The 27,033-nt window shown below is 38.3% G+C and overlaps 3 protein-coding genes across 9 annotated transcripts in view; 1 reads left to right on the forward strand and 2 right to left on the reverse strand.

Annotated features, from left to right (window-relative positions):
- Nucleotides 1-18,881, reverse strand: part of mrtfaa (myocardin related transcription factor Aa) — a 38,534-nt gene extending 19,653 nt beyond the window's left edge. For 3 of the 6 annotated variants that reach the window (XM_057347214.1, XM_057347216.1, XM_057347213.1), the window contains exons 1-2: nucleotides 18,816-18,881; nucleotides 7,211-7,380 (exon numbers count right to left, since the gene is read on the reverse strand). In XM_057347214.1, coding sequence (XP_057203197.1) covers nucleotides 7,211-7,352 — 142 coding nt within the window. In that variant the 5' untranslated portion in view covers nucleotides 7,353-7,380; nucleotides 18,816-18,881. Of the gene's footprint in view, nucleotides 1-75; nucleotides 187-5,454; nucleotides 5,920-7,210; nucleotides 7,381-18,815 lie in introns of those variants that run through there. The other 3 variants (XM_057347215.1, XM_057347219.1, XM_057347217.1) reach the window with 3 other exon arrangements.
- Nucleotides 18,882-19,805: 924 nt separating this feature from the next.
- Nucleotides 19,806-23,686, reverse strand: slc25a17 (solute carrier family 25 member 17). The gene is made up of 9 exons (XM_057346135.1): nucleotides 23,499-23,686; nucleotides 23,242-23,302; nucleotides 23,095-23,161; nucleotides 22,805-22,956; nucleotides 22,367-22,483; nucleotides 21,976-22,124; nucleotides 21,062-21,157; nucleotides 20,859-20,944; nucleotides 19,806-20,647 (listed from the first exon to the last, which is right to left on the reverse strand). The coding sequence occupies exons 1-9, from the start codon at nucleotides 23,571-23,573 to the stop codon at nucleotides 20,497-20,499; spliced, it is 954 nt and encodes a 317-aa protein (XP_057202118.1). The 5' UTR covers nucleotides 23,574-23,686; the 3' UTR covers nucleotides 19,806-20,496.
- A 107-nt stretch (nucleotides 23,687-23,793) lies between these two features.
- LOC130561904 (GTPase IMAP family member 4) lies at nucleotides 23,794-26,495 on the forward strand. 2 transcript variants are annotated; one of them, XM_057346537.1, is made up of 4 exons: nucleotides 23,794-24,801; nucleotides 24,885-25,009; nucleotides 25,162-25,239; nucleotides 25,352-26,495. In XM_057346537.1, the coding sequence occupies exons 1-4, from the start codon at nucleotides 24,794-24,796 to the stop codon at nucleotides 26,182-26,184; spliced, it is 1,044 nt and encodes a 347-aa protein (XP_057202520.1). In that variant the 5' UTR covers nucleotides 23,794-24,793; the 3' UTR covers nucleotides 26,185-26,495. The 2 variants fall into 2 exon arrangements, with proteins under 2 accessions (XP_057202520.1, XP_057202521.1); XM_057346538.1 differs by having other exon boundaries at nucleotides 24,888-25,009.
- Nucleotides 26,496-27,033: the final 538 nt, after the last annotated feature.

Genomic DNA, 27,033 nt, shown 5'->3' on the forward strand with positions numbered 1-27,033 from the left:
CCCATATTCAGAAAAAAACACAATTACAAAAATTACAATTAAATTTAATTAAATACAGAATGACAGAAGACATACGAGTTGGTAAAGTACCCATTTAGCAGCTTGATGTGTCTCCTTCATTCTCCACTCCGACAAGCTCTTCCTGACAGCCCACTGAGCTTATCAGTGAGCGAGGAGAGAGTTCAGACTATGGTAAAATGTACTTCCTCTTCCTGTTTCATTTAAAAACAGAAGCAAGTGTGCGAGATGTTTCCACAGCTCACCACAGGAAGAGGTTGTCAATTACAGTGCTAGTTTGAGCTGAAGTTAGAATTATACTTTTAATGTGGCAAACGTCTATGTGCTAATACTTTAAGCAATGAGCTAAACCACAGTCGACGAAGAGTTGCAGCCATCAAATGGTCTCCAAATCAAAGATTGAAAACATTGAGTTCTTGACAATCGGCGACCATATATTCATAGACTTCAAACATCTCTGGTGGATAGTAACGCAAAGCATCTCTGGAGATATCAAACATTTATATGAAAGCAAACCCAAGTTGTTCACGTAACAGACATGCAACTATAAGGGGTGGGGGGATTGGAACCCTCTCTCTAAGATTAATAATCTGATATGAGGCGAAACTTTCACTGTGGTTTTGCATCTGACATTTTGATAAATGTGCACTCTGGTGTCACATCTAACCATGTGGTGGAACAGAGTAAACATTTAAATGCATATTTTAGTGAAAGTGCTGTAAAACCTGCTAAAATACACTGAATACCTGTCAATTACTCTAAAAGATAATAATACATTTCAAAGTATTAACATTTGCGGTAATCGCAAATGCACAGAAATATAAAAATAGTAAGCCAATAGATTTAAAGGTGCTGTGTGTAATTTTTTGGAGGATCTATTGCCATAAATCCAATACAACATACATAACTATGTCTTCAGAGGTGTATAAAGACCTTACATAATGAAGAGTTACGTTTTTATTACCTTAGAATGAGCTATTTCTATCTACATACTAGGGTTGGGCGATGTCTACCAAATTGGCATCAGACGATGACTACAGCGAAACATTGCAATGGACGATGACATCGCCTTGTGGCATTATAAAGTAAGGCGTGTCTGGCACAAGCTGCGCAGAGATACATCTTCATACAGCGCAAGCTGGGCAGTTATCAATTCAGACGTGTCATCTGTACAGTGCGAGCTTCACAGTTATAAAGTGAGGCTAGATTGTATTCTTATTCTGATGATATATTCAATAAAAGAGTTATAAAGTGAGGCACATCTTCTTTATACAACACGGGCTGCGCAGACATGCGTCTTCTTTTTACAGCGCGAGCTTCACAGTTATTCTGATGTTATATTCAATAAAAGAGTTATAAAGTCTTCTTTATAACAACGCGGGCTGTGCAGAGTGCGTGTTCTCTTTATACAGCGCGTTATATTCAATAAAATAGTTATAAAGTCTTCTTTATACAACGCGGGCCGCGCAGACTGCATGTTCTCTTTATACAGCGTAAGCTTCACAGTTATTCTGATGTTATACTCATGTCTATCAGCCCATCCCTACTACATACATAACATGGTGAATCCCCTTGAATGGAATTCACCAGAGCGCGTTTCGTAAATACTTTTTCTCCTTCTGCAAAGAAGCAAGACATCTTAGTCCTGTGTCAGCCGCCATGGTGCTTCGAAAGGGGAGGAGGGGTGAAGTGAGCCGTTGGTTGCAATTCGCAACCTCACCACTAGATGTCGCTAAATTTCATACACTGGACCTTTAAACAACAATGTTTAAAAATCCAAACCATATTCACATTTTACAAATGATTTAGAATTTAATATTTTTTTATTATATAAACCTAATCAGAACTTATTTTGTTTAAAATAATTCCTCTTCTCCCTCTAAATTTCCACAGTTCTTTGTCATTACAAAAACCAAAAGCCAGTTAAAACTAAGACCGGCTGGGAAAACATATAAATTACACTTATGATGTGAAAATAGTAGCTTCGCACACTCTTATAACACAAGCACTTCTAATCTAAAACGTCTGTTCGGACTGTTGTGGTTGAGGCCTGAACTGGTCCGTACGGTTATATTTATTATCAGAGCGTCTTCGGCACCTGTTGCCCTGCTGCATGTCATGTGGAACGGAGCCAGTGTTGCACCTGTCGTGGAGCTAATCGTGATCTGCCATTAGCTCATCACAACAGCTGCTGGGCTGCTAAACAGCGATCTGGCTCGAGGTCAATAAAGATCCTGTGGGGAGATGACATCGAGAAGCCTGAAAGGTAGCGCGTGTAAGGGTTCAAAGGCGACAACAGCGTTAACAGACGTGATAAAAATCAACAGTGAGGGTCTGACCCACTGCAAACAAGTGAACTGGGGCTAATGACCCCTAATCAAGATCTAGGGTCGGTCGAGCGAAATTGTCGGAAAGGAGCGTGTGAATCTTTCTTCAGTGTCAGATATTGTTCTTCCAGCAGCTCGCACCGCAAATGGCAAAACGCGGAATGCTGCCAAAACACATCATCCGCACAGTCGTGGTAAACGTGTTGACAGTAGCAGAGATCCGAAGGGCAGGAAATAAATGGTTTCACGGGCATGAATCTAGCTCGACTCAAAACTCTCGCAACGCTGAGGGTTTGTCTTCATCTCAGCACTTTCTTTTCTGTCATATCCTTTTACTATAGTCAAACTACCTGTTGCAACTGGTATTTTGTCAGAAATGTTTTAGATATGTACTGAATCTTGGGAGAGGGGACATGAGGCATAATCGGGGGAAAAATAGCATAAAAAAGTTGGGGGCAGGCTCTTTTGACTCGGGTGAGTAAGAACCCATCTAACCGCACCCAGAACACCTTAGCAACCACATAGCAACACACTAAAATCTCACCTTACCAACTGCATAGAAACGTCCACCCACAATATCACAGCATCATGGTGGAAAGTTTTTGTTTAAAAACGCCACTCACACTTTCTTCAGAAACTATATCAGTTCTCATTTCTGTTTCTAAATGAGTTTACTTTTTAGTTTTTACATGAACATGAACTTGTTGTATTGAAACCATAGTCACATTTAACCATGGTAATCAGAAGTTATACCTTGTTTTACCTTTTACCTGATGGTCAACACCCACAATTAAACTTTGAGAATGATCCCATTTCATCTGAGTGAAAGATCTCTGTGCTCCTGGTGAGTTACTGGGGATATCAATGTAAATTATGGCTCACGTCTCCAATTGCAACCGGCAAGTAACCTAAATCTGCAGTTAAAGTACAGTATGTGCATGAGTTAACACTTGATCTAGGACAGAGCTTCCTAAATTTCAGAGGGTTAAGGCCCCCCGAAACTTATCGAAAGCACCAAGGCCTTCCTATTTTTTTGTCATGGTAGTTCAGTTATATTAATCGAATACAGGTAGATCATATTTCATATAAATTATATTATAATAATATACATTATAGATATAGTTTGTAAGGGTTTGCCTTCCCACTTAAGAAATACCGTAGCATTAACTATAGTAAACTGTAGTAAACTTTTTATATTTACTATAGTAAACTACACTTTAATACAGTTTAAGTTTACTATAGTTATCCAAGTACACTACAGTATTTTTTCATGTACACTACCACAAAATTTGCGTATCATATTCTAATGAAGGCAAAATGATAAATGTATTGTTTTTGTTACAATTAAACTGCATTGAAGTGGGTAACAGGTCCTACATAAAAAAACGAATTTTTGCAGTAAAATTCATAACCGTATTTTGGTAACACTTTACAATAAGGTGCTATTCGTTAACAAGTAGTTAATGCATTAGCTAACATGAACTAACAATGAAAAATAGTTCTAAAGCTTTTTTTAATCTTAGTTCATGCACTTAAAAAAATGATTTTTGCTGCTTGTTCAATTTACTTAACTTGCTTAAGTTAAATCAACACAACTTTTGGAAAATTTGGTCACAACATGATTTTTTTATGTTTAGTCATATAACTGAATCCATTCATGTTGGGACAACATAAAGGAGTTGTGTTGTGTTAACATAAAACAGTTACAATTGGGCAGAGAACTATTTCCCAGCATGCTTTGCGTATAAATGCATTTTGTTGGTGATTTTCTTAAATAAGTGTTATTTTATGCATTTTTCAGTAAAAAGAGACACTTGTTAGTGTTTAATGTTCATTTATCTTTAAGGTTTTGAAGAGTTTGTTATATTTTTGAGTTTTGTGGTTACAATTGTTCAGAAAAGCGTTGCCTTTGGTTAGGTCGTGGGCGGTTACGATCCTTTATTTGCATTTCTGTTGAGTTCTATTAACTCCATATCTTCTTATTGAAGTTAAATGAAGTAATGTCTAATTAATGTTAAAAATGTATAATATAAAAAAAATGTTCTTGAGTGCTTTCATTAAATAATCTATTTGATAAAATTGCTTTTTTATATTGGTTTTATGAAAAATATGCATGTATATGACACAAATGAATTTAATCAAGACTACTAAAAAAAATAAGTTCATAAAGAATCGTTTCAAACAAATTAGATTTTGTTGGAGAAATGTAATTCAATTTCGTGGAAAAGTTTTCCTTAATTTAATTAAGTTCGTTCAACAACTTTTTTTTTGAGTGTGTAAAAATCAGCATTTACTAAAACATTTTTAAAATAAAATGTCTGTTAACATTACTTTATGCCCCATGAACTAACAAAAATAAGTGTAACATTAATTAACATTACCAATGATCAATTTAGTTTTTCAGCGTTTATTAATGTTTGTCAGCTAATGCATTTACTACTGTTAATAAATAACACCTTATTGTAAGGTGTTACCCATATTTTTAAAATAATTCTTTTAAAATTTGATTTAGCCTAAAGGCCATTGCACATCGAGTTGTGTCAATCACATTTACACGCAGCCACCGATATTTTCGTCCGTCATAAAAAAATTCGGACTGGGTTCGATTTTCATCCGTACTAGCAAGCATTTTGAGAGGCGTTTTGACAATTCAGAGACACCGTACAAATGAGAGCCAAATACGAAAAAACGCATACGAACTTTTCGGACTGTATGTGCAAAAACCTTAAGCCTACAACACCGCTGCAGCCCACAGTTTGGAAAGCACTGATTTAGAATAAAAGGTTTTAGGATTTCTGGTTCATGTCAACCACAGAACGTAGAATCGCACAAACGTAACATAAATCATGAGGCTTGGGTTCCTCATTTAATGTAAATCTATAGGATTTTACGGGGAATTTGATCATCAACCAGGCAAGACTGATCATCAGAAAAACAACAGCACACGTCATTTCAACAAGTTGAATAATCACAAAGTTTGATATTTAGGAGTAGGGTATTGGTTCATATCTCCAACCTCAAGTATAAGCAATAGAATTAGTGATTCTTGCAACAAACACCGCTAATGTGTGTGTTTGTCTGAACGCATGCATGCAACAGGCCTCCACACCTTCTCTCAGACTCAGGCAAGCGCGCCGTGCACGGTCCAGTCGGGCAGCCTGATCCTCCACGCCATGGCCAATTGGAGGAGATCCAAAAGGGGCGGGGTCAATGTGAAGGCACGAGCTGATGTCCAGCATGGCGATCGGGTTTTGAAGGTAAATAAATCTTTCAGCTGCAAAACGACGCACCTCAGTGTTTTTCCTACAGAAGGATGTTTACGTTTTTAACTTGGCAACGCTATTCAGCCAGTCTCAAAGTCCCAAGCTGTAACTGCCTTTCATATTGTGTGTACTTCAGTCATTCAAAGTCCAAGACGACCCAGAGCTTCTGCACGTCTGTTCGCAGGCATCCAAATGAAAGAAATAAATGCGCAGAAGACGGTGGAAGAGAAATAAATAAAAAATAAGATGGGAGATAAATCTGACGTGAAGAAAACATCAAAGATCCAGAGCTCTTGCTGATGCGGTGGTAGCATTGAGCCATCCGGAGGGTGTGTGTGTGTGTGTGTGTGTGTGTGCAACTCGACTGCAGCTGTTCCTTCAGTCACTCACACACTCAACCCACTCACACACACACACACTTCTGCTGAGTGGTGCGTGTTTTATTAAAGCGGCCCACTCTACACTCGCTGACCTCTCGGTACTGGCAGAACAAAACACTTGGTCAGAAAAGTGTGTTTTACAGAATTACATATGAAATAAAATCTCAGAAACACCACTTCCTGAAAATGGTTTGACTTCCTGGCGACAGTACAACCAACATCATAATCGCTGTGTGCTGAGTCTACAGAAAGTGTCTGATATAAGTCTGACAGCCGAAATGACAGATCCTCGCGATCAGGTGTAAAATCCCCCCGTTCAGCAGGTGTTTCAGAGAGCCGTTTTTAGCAAACGCGAGCAGAGTCGGTTCTGTTTAACACGTTGAAGTGTGAAACTGCAAAGCGTTTGTGGAGGAGAGAAATAGTGCAATTAGACGCGTGTGCTTATAGACAAACTTAGCACTTCTGAAAACGACCTGATAGAAGGGTACTTGATTATTAGTTTTGCTATAATACAGACGTCTGAGAGGGTCTTCCGTGAAGCTTAAGTTGTGACCAAAAGTATTTGATTTTGAATTTAAGCCAGGTGCATATTACAATATAATATTTTTATGGTCCTTTAGGATTCTTGTTGGTCAATGTTAAGCAGTACATAATGCTACAATGGATATGTCAACTCTCGCTGCTAGTTTAGATTCAATATTCATATTATTAACTAATTCTCTCTAATCCATTAGCCTCAACAATGTGCTTTAAAGCACACTGCTAATGGCTGGTTGAAAGCTTCTTCTAAAAAGCTACTCACTTACTAACATGACAGTAAGACTGTGTATGTAGCTTAACTCATCTCAGCCATTCTTATAGCCCTTCATAATAAACTGCAATACTAATACGATGCACTAAGTGGCAGTAGAGTTCAAAGAACATGCTGAATTGAAAACACTCTCCATTTAACAGTGATGTCTGGATTAAAACATGTAAATGTCCAGTTCGGTCTCATTTTTTTGAGACATTAGTTCCTGATCAAAACTTGAAATTTTAAAAGATGCTAACTTAGTCATGCAATTAACACTAGAAAGCATTATTAGCTAACGGGCGGTGACATGCCATAAAAGCACATGCAATGAGCCAAAGTAAAGACGATCAACTTAGATTTTGTCATGACATGCTACATTCTTCAAAACTCTCAGGTTTTATCTTTAACACACGATTAATAGAATCTCACCATTCTTCCTCTCATGAATAGGAAGCAAGTTGGGGGCGGGGTGAAGAGACAGTTCTTGCAGCTCACTGGTTACAACTTCACTCTGGGGACTGGAGTTAGCCGAACTTGACTCGTCCCCTAATGGGCCATCCACTGTCGCCATGGTTAAAGACAGAGGAAAATAAACAATCCTGAGGGGGGAAAAGAGAACAAATGATTATTTCTGTTAACCTCATCTTTGTTTGCGGAAAAGGTCGGTGTCTCTTAAACAGGACAAGGTGATGTTTTCCAGAAAATATGAAAGGATAGTTTCCAGGAAAAAGTACATTGTCATGTTGTACTGTAACAGAAAGTCATGACTCATATTCCCAAAAGGCATCCATCCATCATATTCACAGAGCACATCCTATCAGAAGACTGAGAGGGTTTATATAATCTCCCTGCAATAGAGTGTTTAAAACAACAGTAACAAACTCTGAGAAACACCATCACCATGGTAACATCGTAACACACACAGCATCATCTTTACAGCGACAGGTTGCGATGGTATTTGATCTACATAAACACACGGTAACGCAAAATTCAGTCACAGCCACATCTACTAATGAGCTCCAATTCATTGCACTTTGGGTAGACTACAATGAGAAATCCCAGCTGCAAACATCATAATTAGTTTGACAACATTAAACTTGAACAATGGTTACATACTGTCTTATAGCATAATGTACAGTAACTGCTGATAAAATATAGGCCATATGAAATGTTGAAGCAAAATCAAATACATCTAAATGGGGAATCTTCGAGATCTAGGACGTCTGAAGCATAATTTTAGAAAGTCTGGAACTTTAAATGTTCTGCGAATAAATAAATGTTCCCGTTTCCACCGTCTTCCTAACAAGTTACTGCTTTCTTTGAAATAGCTACGATAATCTTATTTCGCTTTCTCAGTGGGCTTCAACAAAAACTTCTCAGAGAAACAGATCTCAAGTTTCAGAATCCACTCAGGATTATCATACTTTCTTTAGAAAAAGCCAAGGATTACTGGAAGCTCCTGTTACTTTGCTTTGAATAACAGAGAAATTCAGCACGAAATTCAGCTCTCTTATTGGGAAATTTGCAAGCTTCAGCAATACAACTATATGGAGCAGATCATTTCATTTTTTGGAGCTTGAAAGACAAAGTCACCACAGTATGTACTTATATAGTATGTAAAGAGAGCCACTTTCTGTCAAAAATAAGAACTTACAGGTTTACAATGACACAAGGGTGTTTAAAGGGATACTTCGCCCAAAAATGAAACTTCTGTCATCATTTACTCACCATCGAGTTGTTCCAAATGTGTATACATTTCTTTGTTCTGATGAACACAGAGAAAGATATTTGGAAGAATGCTTATAACCAAACAGATCTCGCCCCCCATTGACTCCCATAGTAGGAAAAAATACTTTATCGGGTTTTGTTGTTCTGTTGAACACAAAAGAAGACATTTTGAAGAATGTAGGACAGCAAACAGTTCTGGGGCACTTTTGACTACCATCGTATTTTTTCCTACTATGGTAATCAATGGGGGGCAAAATCTGTCTGGTTATAAGCACTCTTAATATCCTTCTCTGTGTTCATCAGAACAAATAAATTAATATAGATTTGGAACAACTCGAAGGCGAGTAAATGATGACAGAATTTTCATTTTTGGGTGAAATATCCCTTTAATGATGACAGAATTTCATTTTTGGAAGAAGTATCCCTTTAAGTACTTTAACTTTTATTTGGACGAACTATTCCTTAAAACACGTAGGCAAATGCTTTAGTTTCGATAGCGATATCAGATTTTTCAGGACCGTTTCTGTGCTGATAACAGCTTAGTCATGTGCTAAACCGGTGAGTCATGCTTGCTTCTGCTCATCAGACCATCTGAGTGGAATATGTCACCATGGTGATGAATGATGTCATAAAGAAAATGATTGAGTGGCGTGTTCTGCTTATCTATGAAGTATCTCAGAAATCGCATTTTCAACTCATGACAAGTTTATATAAGTTATACAAGACCAAGTCTACTTAAATAACCTATTAACATTTGATATCAATGTGCCAAGCTCCGATGTTGCTTACTGAATGCAACCAACCTAATCCATATAGGAAAATGTACTACAGTATTGTTGTAAAATCAGTGTAACACAAGGTGTTATGTTTTTTGCTTTTGTTAACTGTTAAGGTGGTTATATGAGTGTATGACGAGAGATCAGAACTTAAAAACGATCGGACATCCTGATGGAAAGGTCAGACAGACACTCATCACAGCTCGAGGACGCAGATCTCTCTACACACATAAACTTAATGTATATGATTTATTGACCTTTATGGGAAACAGATGCTCTAATGCTGGGAACTAACTGCACGATCAGCACTTACTGGAATCACTTAACATACATCACTGTTAAGATTACTATGCAGAAGTTACAGCCTTCCTGATACACTTATCCAACTTCAATCTAGCAGACCTTTAAAAATCTAATCTAGATTGTTTATAACCAAACGGGTTTGGGGGCTTATGGAAATTTTTGCGTTTCTGTCATTGGCCAGTATTAAAATCATCACCCGAACATGTGCTATGGTCACGGCTTCCACAGAAAACATTTTATTTATTTATTAGTCCTTGTTATTATCTCTTAATCCTGTAAAAAACCTCAGATGACACATTTCTCTTACATCACTCTTCTAAACAATACATAAATTTCAAGCACAATGAAATAATGCACCTGTCTTTCACACTGTGGCTTCTCTCATGTCTTTGAATTGTAAAAATGTGGTCGATCCACTTGATTGTATATCTGGGTCAAAATGCAAATTCTCCCCCTGGCGCAAATTCACCCTCTCGAACGCTCAACAACGGTGTGAGAGGCTTCAACGGTCGGTACTTTATACAGCATTATGAAGCTGAAACTGACCATGTGGTCGCATAAACAGCAACAGTTTAAGACTGCACGCTTCAGACAAAAGATGAGGACACGGGGTCAGAATATCATTGCTGTACATTCGGTACCTCGGAACAGCGGCAGGTGGCTAATCCATGCCAGGTGTGTCCTACACCACCACCTGGTACTCACCCATGTGGCCCACAGTGCCAGCTGACGCTTAGAATCCAGAACGCCGCAGCCACGCCAGTAGGCAGTGAAGAAAAAGTACTGTCAAATTTACAGTTGAATACAAGGACAGTGGGGATTGAATTTATAACACAACAACACTTCTTTTTCCTATTATAAATTCTTGGTTTTAATGTGTAAAATTTGCAAAGTTCATCTTTATAATTTTTTTATTACAATGTAATAGCTTGTAAAAACTGCAGTACACTTTTCATTTGATGTTTCTGTAGCTCAACTGAGGGCATTGCATTGCAGTGTGAATGTTGGGTTTGATTTCCAGTAATTTGTCACAAAACCATTTTAATTCCATCCACTGGCATGCAACAGACGCTCTTTACTGTCCAAAATGATCAAATCACTCTGTTCTTCTGATATAACTTCAGGCAGTGGTGGCGCTAGTAATCTTAAAACTTCTGCATAGTAATCTTAACAGTGATGTATGCTAAAAACTGGATGAGTGACAAAACAGAAGTGTTACTTATTGGACCGAAAACCGCCATACGTAACAACCAAGAATACTGCTTAACTATTGACGGATGTTCCATAAAGCCCTCGTCGTCAGCTAAGAATCTTGGCATTCTATTCAATAGTAATCTGTCATTTGAGAGCCACTTCGCCAACACCTGTAAAATTAAGAATATATTGTATATATAAACTACGTCATATGCTGTCAATGTCAGATGCAGAGAAGTTAATGCATGCATTCATGACATCAAGACTAGATTACTGTAATGCACTGTTAGGTGGTTGCCCTGCAGGCTTATTACAAAAACTCCAACTGGTCCAAAACGCGGCAGCTCGAGTTCTTACACGTACAAAATGTAGGAACATATTAGCTCGGTTCTGTCAACCTTGCACTGGTTACCTATAAAGCATCGCCTTAACTTTAAAATCTTGCTTATTACCTATAAAGCCCTACATGGTTTAGCTCCTCAGTACTTGAGTGAACTCCTCTTGTATTACAGTCCTTCACGTGCATTACGCTCTCAGGCGTCCTGTCAGTTGGTAATACCTAGAATTTCATAATCAAGTGCAGGTGGTAGATCCTTTTCCTATCTAGCGCCTAAACTTTGGAATAGTCTTCCCTGCACTGTCCGGGAGGCAGACACACTCTGTCAGTTTAAATCTAGACTAAAGACGCATCTTTTTAATCTTGCATACACTACACTTCCATAATATAAATCCTCTGAGGGTTTAGGCTGCACTAGTTAGATCAACCGGAACCAGGAACACAACTGATGTACTTGTTGCATCAAAGAGTGCAGAACAGTACTCTACTCTCAGCCAGTCTTGTCTCATTGTGCCAAGGTTACCACAGCGAGCAGGATGCAGTTCATGCCCAGACCTGATGGTAGAGCAGAGAATGGGAAGCGGCGACCTGACAAGAGCTGAGATGATAGAGCTGGATAAAGAAGGACACGGTGACTTGACACGTCTTCACTACAAAATTTCAAATGCTATTAGATTATTAATGATAATCTTAAATCTATAATTTACCTTATTAGTAAGTTTATTTATTTTTATTTAGCCTTGTTGTGCAAGCTCAGTGGAGCTTGTGCAGAGGCAGCAGCTTTTGCCAAAGGGGAACTGGAATCCCCTGGTTGGGCCTGGGTTCGCCTGAGGTTTTTTTTATCGATTGGAGTTTTGGGTTCCTCGCCACCGTTTGCATACTGTTTTGCACTATTTTCTTGGCCGGGGGGGCTGCTTTAGAATTTTAAAGTTTTACTTTAAAATAATATTGCATATAGGAATTTATAGTCTGTTTAATATTTGACCTGTGTTTCTCTCTCCTTTATCTTAAATGTGTGCTTTCACTGTGCGTGCGTGCGTGCTTGTCTGTGTGTTCATGTTTTTATTTCCCGGTGGGGACCTAAACCTGAATGCACACCAACACAAAATTGAGGTCCCCATGGGCAAAAAAGCTTATAAATTGTACAGAACGATATTTTTTAAAAATCTAAAAATGCAAAAAGTTTTCTACGATCTTTAGGTTTAGGGGTTGGGCTAGGGGATAAAATATACAGTTTGTACAGTATAAAAAACATTACGCCTACGGACTGTCCCCACGGAGATAATAAACCAGATGTGTGTGTGCATGCTTGTCTGTGTCTGCGCATCCGTGTGTGTGTGTTAGTACGTGTGCATATTGTGTGTGGAGTGTTTTGTATGTGGGTATGTCTGTCTTTTCACCTTTTTCTTGTTTTTACAGGTATAACTTTAATTGTTTTGCTTATAGTCAATATGTCTCATGTACAGCTGCTTTGTAACAATGAAAATTGTAAAAAGCGCTATATAAATAAAGTTGAGTTGAGTGTACAAATCACTTTTTTGTATCGCCGTTTACATTTTGCATCTTTTGCGCATCTACCCATGGGCAAATGTGAGTGGGTCCTTCTTCGTAAGAGAGTGTGAAAAGAACGTCAGAGGCATATGTGGCATATGTGAACACGGCAATCGCGCTAGGATCCGCCCCAAAACAATCGCTCCGAGACCGCCTGAACAAGGTGGTCTCGACCCGATTGCAAACGAACTCTGGAGCGGTTCGGTAGACGTGTGAAAGCCATCCTACCCAACGGACCAACGAACCAGACTGTATCACAATGTATGATGGGTAATTATATAAAGTTGCGTGACGCAAAAGGGATTGTTTTGCTAATGGCTCCCTGTAACAATGCTCAAAGTAAGGAAGGAAGGAGGCGGGAACCGGCAAACGTTAAACCAAACTTTTAATAAAATAAACAAACAACAAAACGAAAGTAAAGTGCTGACAGCTCCCTCACAGTCGACTGCCGGCCACACAAACACAATAAAACATAACATAAAATCCAGGCCTGGTTCTCTCTCGTCCTTCTCCTCCTTTTATGCTTCCCGAGCTCCGCCGTGAGAGACGCGAGACCGGTGCAACGCGCAGCTGACGCTCATTATCACTCGCGTTACCGGCCGGAAGATATACAGATGCACTCTGACCAATCGAAGGGGAGTTTACTCGCACGTGACTTTTATTAACAAAGTTTGGTCCGTTTGGAAATATTGCCTTGTGAATACGAACCGAACTAAAATAAATTTCAATATTGTAGCGTGTGACGAGGGAGGCGTGACGAGAGCCGTGGGAGGAAGAAGCGAGGCCGGGCCGGGACGCGATTGATAATGAGTGTCAGCTGGGCGTCATTCCGGCCTCGTATCTCTCACGGAGGAGAGCGGAAGCATAAAAGGACGAACGGCAGGAGAATATGGCGAGAGAGGACCGGGCCCGGACATTAGTTAAGTTTTGTTTAAGTTTGTTTATGTTCGTGTTGCCGGCAGTCGCCCGCGAGGGGCTGCCGGCTTGTTACTTTTGTGTTTATGTTTGTGTGGCCGGCAGTCGTCCGTGAGGGGCTGCCGGCCTGTTTTATTGCTGTTTATGGTTTATATATTTTGAATTAAAATGTTTGATTGTTCGCCGGTTCCCGCCTCCTTCCTTCCGTTTTATTGAGCTATATTACAGTGGTGCCAAAACCCGGGAGGAAGGAGGGACATGCTGTCGAAGAGGGGTCTCGCGGTGCTGCGGAGTTGTTTTTATATATGTATGTACGCATGTACATTTAGTTAAATCAGGGTTGGGGTGCCATGGGAAAAAAACACTACAAAGGGGTGCCTTGCCTTCAAAAAGTTTGGGACCCACTGGGTTAGAGACAGGGGAGTGGGGCCCGCAAAATACGCTCGAGACGGGAATCCAGATACGAACGCGGAATCCTGTTATTTCAATGTCATCTGGCTGTTCTGCGTGTCTGAGTGAATTATGTGCATAGTTTAACATTCAACACGGGTGATGGTCGAGGATTTATCTGTGTTGCACTGTATGAGGATATGAACACATGAACTTCATCTCCAGAGTTGCTCTGAGAGTTTATTTTACGAGCGTTTTACTGTTTGAGTGAAGCTATTGGCAAACACACAAAAACTTGAGCCTTCCCAGAAAACCCATCAAAATAAAAGTCCTGTTGAATTGAACACACACTGTAGTGTTAAGTCTAAATGTTTGCCTCTTCCTCGATAGTTTTTTTTAGCCTGAATTAGATTTAATTACATCAGAAGAATATATATTACCTGTTTATTTCAGTATAATAATTAAATATATATATAAATAATAAAAAAATAGCATTTCTCTAGGAAATGTTATATCGCAAGAAATATCGTTATCACAATTTTCGATAACAAAATCGCATATTTTCTCAATATCGTGCAGCCCTAGAATCCAACTCGTGATGGGCTGGAAGTACACTGGCATTATATGTCCACGCACTAACCACAGGACCATTGGCGCCTATAGGGTTGGGTACCGGACTTTTAAGGGCACCGACCGAATTACGTCGGTACTACAGAGTATCGATTCACATTAAATCACTCGGTGCCAAATTTCGGTACCTGAGAACGCATCGGGTGAGAGAGAGAGAGAGAGAGATCATTTTACTTCACGCAAAGCGAAAATACAACCGCAACTACTGTAAAGCAGTCTGTCTTAATCAACGTACAAAATGAAAATAAACACTCGACTCTACATATGTGTAACAAAGTTCAATGTAGGGAAGGAAGGAGGCGGGAACCGGCGAACATTTAAACAATAAACTTTAATCAAAAATAAACAAACAATAACACGGAAGTAAAAGGCCGGCAGCCACCTCACGATCGACTGCCGGCCACACAAAAATAAATAAAACAACATTTCCAGGCCCGGTCCTCTCTCGTCGGCAGTCCCGTCGCTCGTCCTCTTATGCTCCCTAGCTCCCCGTGAGGCATGCGGGACCGGTGCGCGTACAGCCGATACTCATTATCACTCACGCCACCGGCCCCGCCTTCCTGCCCCACAGCTCTCGTCCCCGCCTTCCTCGCTACAATAAGGTTATCATATTAATATTATTTATTTCACTTGTTCTTGTTTAGAAAATTAAGCATACACTCGCGTTAAATCCACAATATGGAAGAATTTTGTTATGAAATATCCAAAAATCACTTGCACAGTGTGAAATATTTCATGCAGTTGTGTACTTACATTATCCCAATTGTTCCCAAGAATGTGCAAATCCAGAGAAATTCCTATTTAAAATAATGGCCCGTCCCTTGTCTCCCTTGCATTTGTCGCATATCAGTGACTTAATATCCGGTGCTCCGCACAACCCTCAGTTTCCGGTTGTAGAAACTACGGCAACACACAAATGCGGAAGTGGTTATACAGCATCTGGGACGCAGCATCTGTTGTTCTGTTATTATGGATCACGATTACTCTTTGGCGTGTAAAAAAAGTGTAAACGTAGGCCAAACGAGGCAAGCAGGCTTATGGACAAACGAAGAAATAAACAAGGATTAATATCGGCGTGGCGTTTTCTAAATGGAGAGAGCTTCGCGACCAACTTGGACTTGACAGAGACTCCGCTCTCGCATGTGTTTTAATAGACAAGTAAGCACATTTCTCATGCACAGATTATTTGAATAGTTATGAATGCAGTTACCCTATGAAATACAGTATATGTCGCACAAAACTATGTAGCCAGTAACGTAACTTGTAAATGCTGTGGGTTCGTTCAAATTTACTTTTTAAATAACGACTTTATGACTGTTTTAAACAGGTAAAACTGTGTAGCATTACGCTACAAAATCAATGGACAAAGTCCAATATCAGTCGCGGGCTAACGTAGCATTACATTCCACGTTTCTTGCAAGCTAATTCATTACGATGACATAAAATAAAATAAATTCATTACCTCGTCCGTGAACATGATGGGCGATCTCCCTACGCCTCTGGATGGTAAAAACGACATATCCCATAATTCCACTCTCCTACATAACGTCATTTGTTGTTGTTTCGAAAGTGCGCCATCTAGCGGTCCAAATATTCCATATTGTGGCTTTAAGGAAATGCGCGCTCAGACGCAGCCGGCACACATACACGTAACACTGCACTGAACATTTAAGTTTGTTAAGGTGCTTTGTGTTTTCTGTCCACCAATGAATAAGATCATATCATGAAATCCCAAAACAAAGTTATTAGTGACAGATTACTGTAGAGAGGTCGATGGAAAGAGGTGAGTGAGGCCAACCGTCAAGGTGCAGTTTGAAGCTGTGAACAGCGCAGCTGTTTATATATATTATGTAATTCTTTCAGTATATCTGTTAAAACTGTATATTACAAATCAATCTGTTATTTTCAGTAATGATGCTGTTAAAAATATTTTTGTAGACTTTTCAAGTTTAGTTTTTCTATATTATCTAATGGTCTGTTAATGGTGGAGGCCTCATGGTTTGGGTAAATTATCATACTGCATAAATAAATGATTATGTCAAACAAATTCAACAAAATGTTGAAATTGAGAGGTTTGGACTTTTTTTCATTGAAATAACAGTTTTTTTATTACACCGAGAGTAAAGTACCGGAAAAAGGTACCGTTTGGTACCGGTACTGAATTCCAGGTAATGTATTGGTACCGGTTAAAAAGTGAACGGTACCCAACCCTAGGCGCCGAGGCTTTTTCCCTCCTTCTGGCGGTTGGGAATTAGCGCTCCCTTGGGGTCTTCCGTTACTATTTGAGCGCAAGTGACGAGCATAAACATTTAAATAACAAACCTGAGTAAACAACCGATGTCCAGTAATGCGCAGCGAACAGACGGAGGTGGCCCGTTAAAAGTTTTTGCATACGGGCCCAGACCTGACTTGCTACACCACTGCATAAGAAACCATTTGTGGAGGTCTCTGGGCTAAGCCCCGGATATCCACTCACCCTCGAACCGCCCCTGACTTCAGGTAACATACCGTGTGATTGTTTTTAGAAATGCGACACACATCAGATGAACAATCAAGTTTCTAATAAATCAGTGATTGGGATGGAGGGAGGGGGAATAACCAGAGATCCGAGATTTGTGTACCTGCTTTATTTCCTGTTCAACAAGGTCTGAACTGAAGCGCTTTCCATGTCAGGTACACAGATGCACCATATGAAGAGTTTGGTTCCAAAATGATCCAAAATCATGTTTTTTTTATTGTGCATTCCAATTAATATCAATCAAACTGCAGTTGGTTACTAACTAAAAAAAATACAGCTAACTAACACAATAAAACACAATAAAAACATGATAACATAATAAAAACATGATTTTTGAAATACAGAGTTATCTCATTTTGGAACCAAACTCTTCATATATATATACACGCTTTTAATAAATATCAGAAACATGACCTAAATATTATAAATGTTACCATAAAAATACTGTGATAAAATCACTTTATGTTTATTAGTTTAACATAACTAATCTTGTTGTGACCATGTAAACACAGTAACATTCGAAACATACACGCAAACGTTTCCATTTGATATTGAACTCTGAAAACCCTATTATAAAAGTATTGAAATAACACAGTGTTGTCTAAAATAATTACAATAATTTTTTTAACCAAAATGCAAGCTAGTAGACACTGAAGCTTTCAAAACTCTCAAATGCTTTTCCCATAGAGTTTCATTGAAGGTTATTTACAGATTATTTTGTTTGAGTTGAGTGTGACCCAGTAAAAGAATGCAGTTGTAAAACTTCATACAGCTCTACATGGCAAAATCTGTTTAAGCTAGTTTATCTAAGTCTCTAATACACAGTCTGAAATAAAGCACCATAGGAGTCTGTGTCATCTTTTTTTTTTGTCAATATGAATCATCTGACCTAGTTTATACACACACAGACAAAGTGTGATGCAGAAGTCATGCTTGTTGATCATAAACAGCGGGGTATTGTGTATGCATGTCTTTATCCTGCTATGCTGATCAATGACACTTATGCATACATGTCTTAAGACACATCTCAATCTTACAAGCTTCAAATAATTTGAAACAACAAACCACAAACGACCATTCGTATGATTAACTGAAATCAATTTTTACTGTATAAATCAATACTATCTGAAAGTGTAAAGAGAAGTAATGTTTCATCTTGGAGTGTCATCTGTCACCAGACACAATATCAGGTGGCATTCAAATGTGAGGAAAGGCCTGTCACCAGAATCAACATACAGTTTGGAAAGCGGCCAACACAATTTGATTATAATTTATTTTAACTTAATGTAGATTCAATGTATTTATCTAAATAGTTCCTACAGCATTCATCCCGCCTACGTACAGATAACTTTTTAAAAGTAGGACAGACATCATCTTAGACCTTACATAACACTTCCACCTTCACAGCATCAGGACCACACACACCCTGAATAGGGGTCCATTAAAAATCTTCAGTAACGCGGTTGAAAAAATTAAAAAAAGACGCACAACTAACAGTAACATGGCCAGAAAACAAACTCAGTGCATGTGCTACTGCTCCCCAACATCTTGCAACAAGTACACAATCCAACTTTCAGCAAGCTTATAATGCAATATCAACATTGAAAAGGTATACGGATTAACGACTGCGCATGTGCAGGGGTTGCACACTCAAACAGAGCTTAAACTTCAAAAATGTAAAAGCTGACTTACTTTACACTGGCTGACAACTCTCATCCATTGATTTTCCGTAAGTCTGCCCTGCACAATGATCGTTTCCGAGATCAAGTAAACTTCAACCGGAAAACCGCCCATTTTCAAGAGTCACCCAATAATAAGCGAATACTCTGTTAACTGACACTGCTATAAACCAATAGTCACATTCAACTGACTTCCGAGACGAATATAGGGAAAGCCCAAATTTGGTCCAATCATAATCGAACTTTATTCATCAGACACCTCCTTAAACCAATCGACATGAAGCTCCCCGTTTCGGGTGTATAAAACAGACCAATGGAAATTCTCACCGGTTTGGCAGGAGCCTAAAGCGTTGTAAGCGTTGACATTTCACTGCAGAAATAAAAAAGGGACTAGAATGGCAATAATGATTTTTGAGAATAGACGTGGACGGTCTTTTCTTATTGGTCAAGTATGATTGATTGACTGTGTAAACCTTTTCAGCGTGTATTTTACACAAAATTCACATAGAAATTTACTAGTGTGCACATTTAACTTTAAATAATGTTCACATCGCTGCTTAAGTAACAGAGAGCTATTGTCATTTATAACGTACACTTGTACTTCTAATCATACGGTATAAAACCATCGGTTCTGTTTTGGAAGTTTAAAAAAAACACAAAAAACAGCTTCATTTTGAAAAACCACTAAAGGTTTAAAACATTTCAGTACCCCAATACACCTAAAACACCAGGCGATTCATTCTTGAAGAGGCAAAGAACACTAAAAAAGCACATTGTTAGAGAAAATGTGAAATTGAGTCCCATTTCCATATAGACTGAGATCGCTCAAGAAACTCAGAAAAACTAAATTTCTTACCGACCCTATTTGAACTTTCGTGAGAAACTTTCCATCAGCATAAAAAGTTTTGAAAAGGAGCACATATAAACACATCCATGTACTGCCCCCTAGAGGCAAAGTTGTGTAATAACCTGTTTTCCATACCCTGATGTGAAATGTGTTGGCTTACCAATATTTTTTAAAACAGGCAAAACGTTTACTAAAGAATTTTATTATAGTACCATCTAAGACATTTTCCCTAGACATTTCATAGTTTTTATGAATTAAACATTCATCCCACTATTAAATATAGTCAAAGGATAATAAAGCCTAGAGGTCTGAACTTTAAAGTGTTTTAAAAACAATGATCATCTAAATATGGTTATAAACCAGTTTTGGGGGTTTGTTACCATATTACATATCAAAGCAAAAGGGCTGATTTAATATCAGCTTTTGTTGTTTACAGCAAGGATGTTAGCAAAAACAGATCCGTCATTCGCATGTTTTAAATCTGACACTACGTAGACAATCCCAGATCTTATTTTAAACCGATTTTTTTTCTAGAAACCCTGCTTGAGATTTTAACCTGAAATAGATGACCTGATTGAAATTTTGCCTTGACAAAGGCAAAAGAAACACAAATTCAATGTCTCTCTTTACTAATGTCTCCTTGCAGTTTTCAAGTGAAACTACACAACAAAATAAAATAAAATAAAAGCTGTGCACATCTCATTTGTCAATATTCATATTTTGCATTTGTATATATCTGTCGTCATTATATTATGTACACATGAGCATAATATAGACCGTCTACATCTTCATGTCAGTCCATGAAAACCTTCTGACATCAGCAAGCAAATTAAAGTTCTGTAGGAGGTCAGTGGAACTTCACATGTTGTTTGACGCCCATGACTCTAAAGGTGGAGCTAGTGATCTTCTCATACAGTAAGAACATCAGTGCAGCAGTGAGGACAGTCTGAAGTAGCTTTGCCTCCAGGCCTTTGAACAATCCCAGCATGCCCCACTTCCTGCAATAAATCAATCAACACATCACCTCAGTGTATAATCGATGTCACAACAGCCAATGACTTATTACACGGAAACCAACTTGTGTGACAGCCTTGGTAAAGCCTTTATGTTAAGTTTTAAGTGTTCAACATATTTATGGTGTTTCAGAAAAAGATCCCGAGAACAATTAAAATACCTGTTCATGTAAAGTGTGTGGGTTTAATACGGTACCTGACTCTATTGATCAGCAGATACATGACAGATCTCAGACTGCTCAGTAGTTTGGACTGTTCTGCTTGCTGTCCATGCTGTCCAAACTAAACACAACAGAGGGACAGAGAACAAGCAAAATGAAGTTTAACCACAACCAGGATTTTGCACTTGTGCAAACGCAAACTACAAACATCACAAAAGCATTAATGTGGATGGCTTACCCGTAGGACGGACTGAACTGTTTGTAGTGGGTAGGTTATCGTGGTTGCTACAGCCTTGGCAATCGCTCCTATTAGAAACACCTCCACAGATCTGAGCTATTAGCAAAAAAATTGGAGACAAAATAAAATGAGTGCATTACTTTTGATGTTAACGATATTTTCACCCATACCAATATGTTTAATGTGCAGAGACAAATAGGAATAAATAAACCATTGGTAAAAAGAATGTAAACAATGTGGCTCTTTTAAAACATAAGTGCATTTCCATTCCACACACAACACAACACAACACAACACAACACAACACAACACAACACAACACAACACAACACAAGGAATATCTTGTGTGTGGGTAGACTTACAACACTGCAAACTCATTTGTGGTGAGAGAATGTCACCTTTCAAGTCAAACTGTTTAACATGTAATAGCATCCGAGAAGCTCTTATACTGTCTCCGCAGGATTTAAATGGAAATGAATATGCAATGGCACCATGAACAGTTGCTATGCAGTTACATAACCTTGATGCTTTGCAGCCAGCTATGTTTCTATGGTAACAATGCACGTGCCGAGTCCTTTAGTCGTTCTTAACAGATGCTCAAGAAAGCTAGTCTACATGAGTAAATATATTGCAACATTTTACTTGTATTTAGTGTAGTTATAATAAATATCAGACAGAGATTTTGAAGACATGCTCATATGTTTGTCATGTTAAAATCTATCTTCTTTTATCCAGTTTTTTTTCATGTTTTTACTATGTGTGCTATAATACTAGACTGGAGAGCTGTTCTTGGATGAGTCCATATCTTTGTATTTTCTCAAAATATATTCTTTTTTTATGAACATGAGGGTGAATAAATGATGAAAGAATTGTCATTTTTGTGTGAACTATCCATTTATGGGCTCTCCTCTGACCTCTCTGTGCACTCCTCTCATCAGCTGCCTCTTCAGACTCTCATAGATCATGAACTGAACAGCAGGATTCAGCACCAACAGCAGGGAGGGAAACGTGCCGTTCCACAGCGCTCCTACTCCTTCCTGCTGCACGATCTGCGCAAACGCATCTAAAAAGAAAAAGATCAACTGAAGGAAAGCATCCATTATTTTAAGATATATTTAGTATGAGGGTGCCTAGGTGACACAACAACTTGCTGTTTGTCAAAACACAGCTAAGTAATTCCATTATCTTCATAGTAATTATTACAGTTTCATTATTCAGAAAAGACATCAGCTCAAGTCATCTGCTTTAAACAGGTGTAAAAGTTCATTTTGGATCCTTCATTTGTTTATGACTGATGTTTTTTACCCAAGATCCCTTTATAGTGTGTAGGCTTTATGTCCTCATTTCTGAATTTCGCCCCTTGCAGCTTTAGTCTGGTGTTGACAACCCAGAGTGGAGTGGTCAGAAGAACATTTACTACACCTAAACACACCAGACAAAAACACAGACAGAAAAACAGGAAGTTGAAATAAGATATGCCTCTTTGTGAAAAACATTTCCAAGAATCATTAGATGGACGATTGCTAATATTATAACATGTATATGTTCTCCTTTATACTTCACACGGATTGCCCATTTAATACACTGTATGAGGCCTACATCTACAGAAACAATATCTACAGAAAAATCTACAATAATTTTGTGGTTATTTCCTAGAAATTTCTAGTCGTTCAATCATGCATTTTATCCTTACATTTAAACAATACCTCTCTCAGTGGCAATACTATCTTGACATAAGCAAACCTGCAACAATGCCAATGATCAGGTCTCGTCCTGGGGTTGACCTATGACCTCGCAACCAGGTGTCCTTAAGGCTATGAAAACAGTAGAAGTACACAAAGTTGGAGCAACAGAGACTGCAGATCAGTGGAAACCAACCTCGATATGGAGCTAATCTAGTGAGAAAGAGACAGAGAAAGAGAGATTTAAATTGTAACTTGTTACTGTCAGAACGTAAAGTACAGTGAATAACGCAAATCAAAGACATAGTGACAAATGTGTTAAATGATTTTCTAATCTAATGCATAACTTACAGCCCCTCCTCCTTGATGATCTCAGCCAGAATGGCTGCGGTGGACTTGGCTTTCCTCTTGTCATCAACTACAAGCGTACACACAAACTTTGTATTCACAAATGCTTCATAATAAATGAATTTATGAGGCCAAAAGTTACTTTGGTACCTTGCAGTCGAAGCCGGGCTGTGTCAAGAGGAAAGAAAACAGTCATTGCAGTAACGCTGCCCTGCGAACAAACAAAATAACAATTTTAAGTGCAACATGTTGTATGACAGCATGTCGTCTTTCCTTACAAAAATAACTAATTTTATAATAATTGTGGTGAAACCAAAACACCCATATATTTAAACTGTATCACCACTTTCGTTTTCATAGCTTCATAGTTTGTTATTTGTAATAAACTATACAATACAGTACAGTACCACAGCACCGCTGACTGCATGCACGAGACTCTCGTATGAGAAAACATCCATCAGTTTCAAATCTTCAGATCCCATCTTCTGTTTACTCTCTTTACTTTATTTGAATGAAACGCAAATGTATTTGAAATTAAACCCAGATTTTGAAGTTAGTGCTGGTGTGTACAGTAAAGTTCCCTTGATACACTTCCGGGTCCGTTTTAGCCAATGACAGGGGTTGCTGGATTTTGTGCGGCGCTGCGTCGACCAATCGGCGTACGTAATGATGCTTCGTTCAAGACACCTCGGAAGTGGGATATTTTCCACACCACAGACGCGGAATTAACGTCTGAATTTAGTAGCATTAAACGTATTAACATCAAAACATCAATGTTACTAATTATTTAGTAGCATTAAAATCAACACAAGTATCTAATAACATTAAAAGAGCACCGTTCCAAACATTCGCCATTTCCGGGTGAAGAGGGAACTAACGTTATCGGATTTCCGAGAGCACGTAAAGTCGAACAAAAAACTTTAAACAAACATCATCTGGGAAAAAAATAAACATAGACGATATAAAATGATATTGTGCTATCACAAGCATTATGTTGACGAGTTGCGTTGAAACTATCATGTTATAAATATACATTTCAAGTAATGCAGATGCTGTACTGTTGCAGCAAAATAGTCAGACAAACAAACAAATGAAAGAATGTGCGACAACTTTTTATATTTTCATACATTTTACCATTACTATACTAATACTTACTATCATTTTGATTGTGTAAAATATGTATTATTGATACAAATTTCAATTGTGAAGAATCACACTGCAATATATTGAGAGATGCAGTTCAGATGACAACTATGCAGTGCAAATTTGCAAACTACAGGGAAATAATAGGGGCAAATGTTGAGTTTCCTCATAACATTATTTTCTTTGTACGTGGGTAACGGTTGTCATTTCATCTGCTTCATTGCTCAATTTAAAAACAAACCTTCACATTCTAGACTGGAGAGACATTTATCTACCGAAACAGAGAAATGCATGCCAAACACACTTATAGCCTACTTGAAAAACATGTTTAACGTGTCTTCGTGTGTTTGAATGAAGCCCTTGTTTAGGACTGTCTCGTAACAGGACCAGCCCTCTTACGGTCCAAAACCGATACCTGTTCAAAATGTTTGGTTTATATTGCACACCTGAGTACTCGGCAGACTCACTGTTGCATGAGACGTCTTTTGCTATCATTGGTGAAACCAAAACATTTGTAATGCTGTAAGACTGCAGAGGGGAAAGCGCAAAGGACTAAGGCATGATGAAGTATGGATTTTGCCTTAAACAATTACTGGGAGTTCTTTTTTGCAGTAATCTGCAATACTTAACATTTTTGTTGTTTTTATCAGAAGAATGACTCTTGAAGATAAACTGGACAGTATGAAGGTAGAGAACGAGCTGGATGGTTCTGATGAAGAGTTTAATGATTTTGAGGAAGATGGGTTTGACTCTGCGTTGGACTCATCAACAAGCTGTGAGTAGAGAATTGTGTTCCTAACTGTACGTTTGCCTTCACAATGTAGCAAATATTCGTTTGTATTTCAAAATGACTCAAAAATGCTTGTAAATGCAATGTACAATTATGTTGTAAACAAACCAAACAACAACTCACACTTTTATTTACAGATCTGGCACAGGAAGAATTGTATGAAAATTTGCCGAATGTTAGGAAAACCAATTTAACTACATCAACAACTTTACACGGTGAGCTATTAAATGGCAAACACTCACATTTCTTAGAAATCAAATATTTTCTTTTATACATGTAACTTTGATATACTCATGTGATTAAAACTGTGATATTTATTGATTATAGCTGGGACAGAGGAATTGCGTGTCTTGCTTTTGGGAGCAAGAGGGGCTGGAAAAAGCTCCACTGGAAACACCATCCTCGGATGCCACATCTTTAAGACGGACATGCAGCTCAGTAGAGTCACACAGATCTGTGAAAGGGCATCTGGGATGATTCACGGCCGACATGTGGCCATCATCGACACTCCAGGTCTTAACAGAATAGGGAGCATGGAACGAGAAGTGACCAGAGAGATCCTAAAGTCCATCTCACTTTATAATCCAGGACCGCATGTTTTTCTGCTGGTTATGCCTGTAGGAAATTTAACTAATGATGATAAGAGCATGCATAAGTTGATGGAGAGCATGTTTGGCAAGAGCATGTGGAAGTATACCATTATTGTGTTCACACATGGAGATCGGCTAGGGGACAAAATGGCTAATGATGTCATCACATGCTCTGACAAGGGGCTTCGCGATTTCATCCGTAAATGCAGTGGTGGATTTGTGTTCTTCAATAACAAGGACATGGACAAGTACACGTATGTGACCGAACTTTTAAAGAAAATTGATACACTCCTGGCTATTAATGGAAAGGGATGCTACACAACGTCTTTTTATCCGTCTGCAGAGAGGAAGATAAGAAAGAACATGGAGAAAATTTTAGTAAAGAGAAAACAGGAGATTGCACAAAAGGAGGAAAAGCTGGGGACACTCTGCCAAACTGAGATGGAGATTGAAAGAGAGAGACGAGAAATTTGGAGAACTGAAGAAGAGGAAGCAAGAAAACGGGCTGAGAAACCATCCACAAAAAGAAAGTCTAAACTAAATGCGTTTGACATAAAGACGTCGACCTGAAGTAGCTAGTTTAACAAATACAATTAAAACCCTTCTTTGTCTTTTTACTTTAAACAAATGCCTTTTCTGTAATTGTCTGCCAAATCTTGTGTATTTTTCTATACAGACATACTGTAAGGGGGATAGTTGTCACAAGTTGACACACAGGCCATCTCAGGCCTATAATGAGTGAAATGTCCAAGCCGGGCAAGTTGTCATATCTTCTTATTGAATACAATTTATGTTATAACAAATAAAAATATTTTTAAAAGAATGTTAATGTAACCTAACATGGTAATTAATGTTTCAGGAATATTATTGTTTTAGTTAAATAAAACCACTTTTCTATTAGCTTTTTCTTATTTTAGTGTTTGTTTGCAAATGTAAATGTATTGCTTTATTATATTTTATGAAGCAACAGCATTTTCATTAGCTGTAAGTATGTACAGACAACTCATCAAAACATCATATTTTAAGTGATATAGGCCCTATCACAATTTTGATCTGCACTTCATTATGAATAAATAAAATAATAATATTATAACAATATAATTAAAATAAATAATATTAACCAATAATAAATGACAATAAAACATAGTAAGTAGTTTGTTTTTCACCATGTTTCAAGACTAGATAATAAGGTTTGAGATTTTTTCATTCTTTTAAAGGGGTCATGTGACGCGGCTAAAACGAATATTATCGTTTGTTTTAGATGCGATGCAATGTGTATACACGATTTGAGGTTCAAAAACGCTGTATTTTCCACATACCGTGCATGTTTGTATCTCCTCTTGGGATTTTTTACAAAGTTCATCGCACTGAAAAGCGAGGTGTGCTATGATTGGCCAGTTAACCAGTGCGTAGTGATTG

The sequence above is a fragment of the Triplophysa rosa genome, linkage group LG11, assembly GCF_024868665.1.
Source record: "Triplophysa rosa linkage group LG11, Trosa_1v2, whole genome shotgun sequence".
Taxonomy (NCBI): Eukaryota; Metazoa; Chordata; class Actinopteri; order Cypriniformes; family Nemacheilidae; genus Triplophysa; species Triplophysa rosa.